The following is a 3,566-nucleotide window of genomic DNA, read 5'->3' as shown; positions in this document are numbered from 1 at the left end:
TGTATGTGTACAGTTTTTCTCCGTCAGTAAATCTCCCTGGTAGGCCAGAGTAGAGTAGCCTACAGTATTACGCAGCCATCCACCCACCGTAGTCTACAAAACCCACCACCAGATGGAGTAAAAGCAGCATTTAGGCGGCCATGAGAGGTGACGACAAAAAAGGCCATTACAAACGGCATAACGGACACGATGACTGGCGATGAAAAACTAATGGCCTGGGTCACTGACCAATAGTCAAAGGACAGTGACCCAAAGAACGTATTTCTAGGCTACATACACCGATCAGGTCTATCATCAAATAACCATCAAGGTAAACGGTCGATAGTCTCTGGTGAAATATAAGAAACATTACTGTGACAGAATTTTTTTTTTTTTTTCCTTTGGGTTGTTTTTTCCGTCGATCTTGTTTTCCGTGCTGAGCACCAATGCTACCGACGTGCCAGGAAGGCAGCTCCCACACCTGGACCCTACCTATCGACCCATCAACTCATGAACCGGGGACCAACGGCTTTACTTCCCATCCGAAGGAAGGCGTGATCAGAGATGTTATGCCTCAGAACATCCCGGCGGCGCCAACTGGGATTGAACCCAGGCCTGCTGGGGTGAGAGGTAATCACGCTTACCACTACACCACCGGCGCCGTTACTGTGACAGAATATAGTGGAAGATAGTAAGAGGAAAGTGGCCCAGCCAGCATAAAAAGTGGAATAGCGCGCGAAGGAGATTTCCAACGCCGCCGAAGGAGAGAAGGAAGAAGGTGGAACGTGGAGCCGAGTGAAGCAGTCGTCGAGGAAACGTGGTGGTGGATCTGCAAGGGGCCCCGAAGAAGAAGGGAAAGACAACAGAAACAGGTCAGATAGAAATTAAGAAAGTGGGAGAGTTACAAACGTAGGGAGGTGTTAGTATAATCCGACAATAAAAAGTGGTAATTTTGAATATTGAAGTGCTGTAGGAGTTTTTGGTGTAGCCAGTGCGATCATTCCTTGCCACGTGGAACCTAGTTCGGTAAGTGTGCCGACCCTGAGGCCATTGTAGTCAGGGATTCTCAGGATCGCTCCCAACTGAGGTAGTTAGCACTGACACACTTCTCACGTGAAAACACGTGAAGATTACACGTAATATTTTTAATTTATCTTCCATCCATATATTTATCTGAAAAAAAAGGATCAAAAACGGGACATAACGCATTTTAAACAAATTGAAAGATCGGTGATAGAGTGTTCGTGAAAGGGGATTGAAAGCCATAATGAGGTTCGTTTAACTAGAAAATCGACGTTAGTTACATTGAAAGCGATGAGCAAAGCAACGACGAGTAGTTCCACAGCCAGCGTTTCCTTCTAAGCGTGCTTCTTTTTCACTATCATTTCTTGCTGATAGTCTAGCTAGGCGTTATAGAAATGAAGCGTCGAACACGTATGTATGAGAGAAAAAAAACACGAGTTCATTTTAGAGCTTCGAAAATGTAGAGCCCTGATGCTGATATGAATCGCAATGCAGTCAAGCGATCGATGAAGCAGCTATGCGATATTTCGTTAGACTAGATCTAGCTGTGCTCGTGTTAAGTAGTGACCCACGTGCTTCAACTATGGATGTTGCGGAAAAGTTCGAAGAAAACTCACCACTCTTGGTGGCCAACGGTTCGAGAAAAGTTAACCGGAATTGGTTTCGAAATGTAACTGTTGAACCAGTCGCTTTTCTGCTTAGTTTCGGTTGGAGCCTTTCTGGTAGAAACCTTCGATTGTTCATAAACATATATCTAATCAGGTGTTTGCTTCAAAATTTATAGAGATCATGTTAACCAACCAAATAGTGTATCAATCTTGTGTGGTAACACTGGAATCGAACGAGACTGCTTGCTCTCTTTTAAAGAGTTCCGGAGTGTCGGACAATCAAACGATTGCGATTTATCTAGAAGAAAAGGTTCAACCATATGCAGCTACCATCTCTATGACTATTGTTTTGCTCACATCAGTTGTTCCTGCATTAGTTGCTCTGTTTCTTGGGCCATGGTCGGATAAATTTGGCCGAAAGCCCGTCATAGCGATCGCTTCAGTTGGTAAAGTGTTTTTATCGTTGTGCAACGTTATATGACTGCAGTTTTGTTCCAGGATATATGCTAACAGAGATTCTGATGGTATGGATTAGTTACCTGTCGTCGTATTACGCTTTATCGCCGTGGTTGTATGTTGTGGCGAATATTCCTGTGGCAGTTTCCGGAGGATATTCAGTATTCAATGCTGGGATATTCAGCTACATGAACGATGTAACGAATGAGAATAACCGAACAATGCGCATGGGCGTCTTACAAGGATTCACCATGCTTGGAGTGCTTATTGGATTGCTAGCCAGCAGTTACATGGTGAAATTTGTAACAGTAACAACAATGTTTTCGATTTCAGCGGTAATCATGTTTATTAGTGTAATGTACTTAATACTAGTTACCAATGAATCTATCACAACGAATAATTTGCATTCAGCGATACAGCAACTGAAGGCGATCTTCAACGTTAACTTAGTCGTAGATATGCTACAAACGTTTTCAAAACCTAGGCCCAACTACGAACGAGCCATCACGTGGCTATTGATAATAGTTGGTGGCTTTGTAGAATTTGCCGTTGCAGGACGAACTCTGTTTTTTTTATATACCAGGCGGCAGTTCTGTTGGGATGCAGTATCGTACGGATTTTGGCTGTCTGCAGAACTTGGACTAATAATGCTTGGCAATTTGTTTGGCATTGCACTTCTCAAAAAACTATTCAATATTCCAGACTTAGGTCTGCTTGCTCTGTCCACAGTGAATCAAGTTGGAGATTACCTTGTCAAAGGATTTGCCCGGCAAGGTTGGCAGCTCTATTTGACCACTTTTATGACATCATTCAAGGGAGTGGATGGCGCTGCAGTTCGGTCTATTCTATCTAGCATTTTACCCAGCGATGAAATTGGCAAAAGTTACTCTATGGATCTTTCGGTGAAAGCGATCACTCCACTCATATCGGTATTTTTTTTTACTTATATTTATAACAGAACCATTGACAATGTTCCCTCAACGTATCTGTTTGTAACTAGTGCAATATTTGGAATAAATCTATTGCTCATTGGGTAAGCATCATTAATAATTGTTTGTATTGATATAACCAACTCATTCAATTTAATTGTAGAGTGACGCAGTATCTATTGAACAAACGAAACCAATCAATCATCAAGTTGTAGGTATCATATATCATATACTAAACCATCCTTTTTTTGTATACTTTGACTTTTTATTGATATCACATCAACCTATTTTCAATAATTTGTTAGTTAGAAGCCCAATTAGTTGTTTGTGGGATTGACCATCACACCCCGTTTAGCACATGGGCGTTTCATATACAGAAATTTGGCATGCGGGCTTAATGGACGTTTGGTTTAAATATGTTTCGCCGAATAGGCATAGGAAGAGGGTAGGCAGATAGTTTCGTTAGAGTACGGCAGTATGAAATTTTGAATAGAAATTTCTATGGTTTATTATTCATAATATTCATAAATCAACTAATAAACGAGTGCACCGGTGAACTTTCGATCATTTA

General features: G+C 41.7%; 1 protein-coding gene across 1 annotated transcript; it reads left to right on the top strand.

The window, feature by feature from the left end:
- The first annotated feature begins 1,552 nt into the window (after nt 1-1,552).
- LOC135715059 (probable peptidoglycan muropeptide transporter SLC46) lies at nt 1,553-3,229 on the top strand. Its single transcript, XM_065238469.1, has 4 exons — nt 1,553-1,724; nt 1,787-2,056; nt 2,109-3,099; nt 3,159-3,229. Exons 1-4 carry the CDS (start codon nt 1,586-1,588, stop codon nt 3,208-3,210), a joined length of 1,452 nt encoding a protein of 483 aa, XP_065094541.1. The 5' UTR covers nt 1,553-1,585; the 3' UTR covers nt 3,211-3,229.
- The last annotated feature ends 337 nt before the right edge of the window (nt 3,230-3,566 follow it).

This window comes from Ochlerotatus camptorhynchus, unplaced genomic scaffold, assembly GCF_037179485.1.
Source record: "Ochlerotatus camptorhynchus isolate MF236.1 unplaced genomic scaffold, CSIRO-AGI_Acam_v1.1 ptg000794l, whole genome shotgun sequence".
NCBI lineage: Eukaryota > Metazoa > Arthropoda > Insecta > Diptera > Culicidae > Ochlerotatus > Ochlerotatus camptorhynchus.
This window is presented reverse-complemented; position numbering and strand designations above follow the sequence as displayed.

What these genes read in the sequence shown, in the direction of transcription:
- LOC135715059 (XM_065238469.1), top strand. Translation starts at nt 1,586, where the DNA reads ATGGATGTTGCGGAAAAGTTCGAAGAAAACTCACCACTCTTGGTGGCC. An exon ending in CATAGCGATCGCTTCAGTTG is followed by an intron (nt 2,057 to 2,108) that starts GTAAAGTGTTTT and finishes GTTTTGTTCCAG; the next exon opens with GATATATGCTAACAGAGATT. An exon ending in ATAAATCTATTGCTCATTGG is followed by an intron (nt 3,100 to 3,158) that starts GTAAGCATCATT and finishes ATTTAATTGTAG; the next exon opens with AGTGACGCAGTATCTATTGA.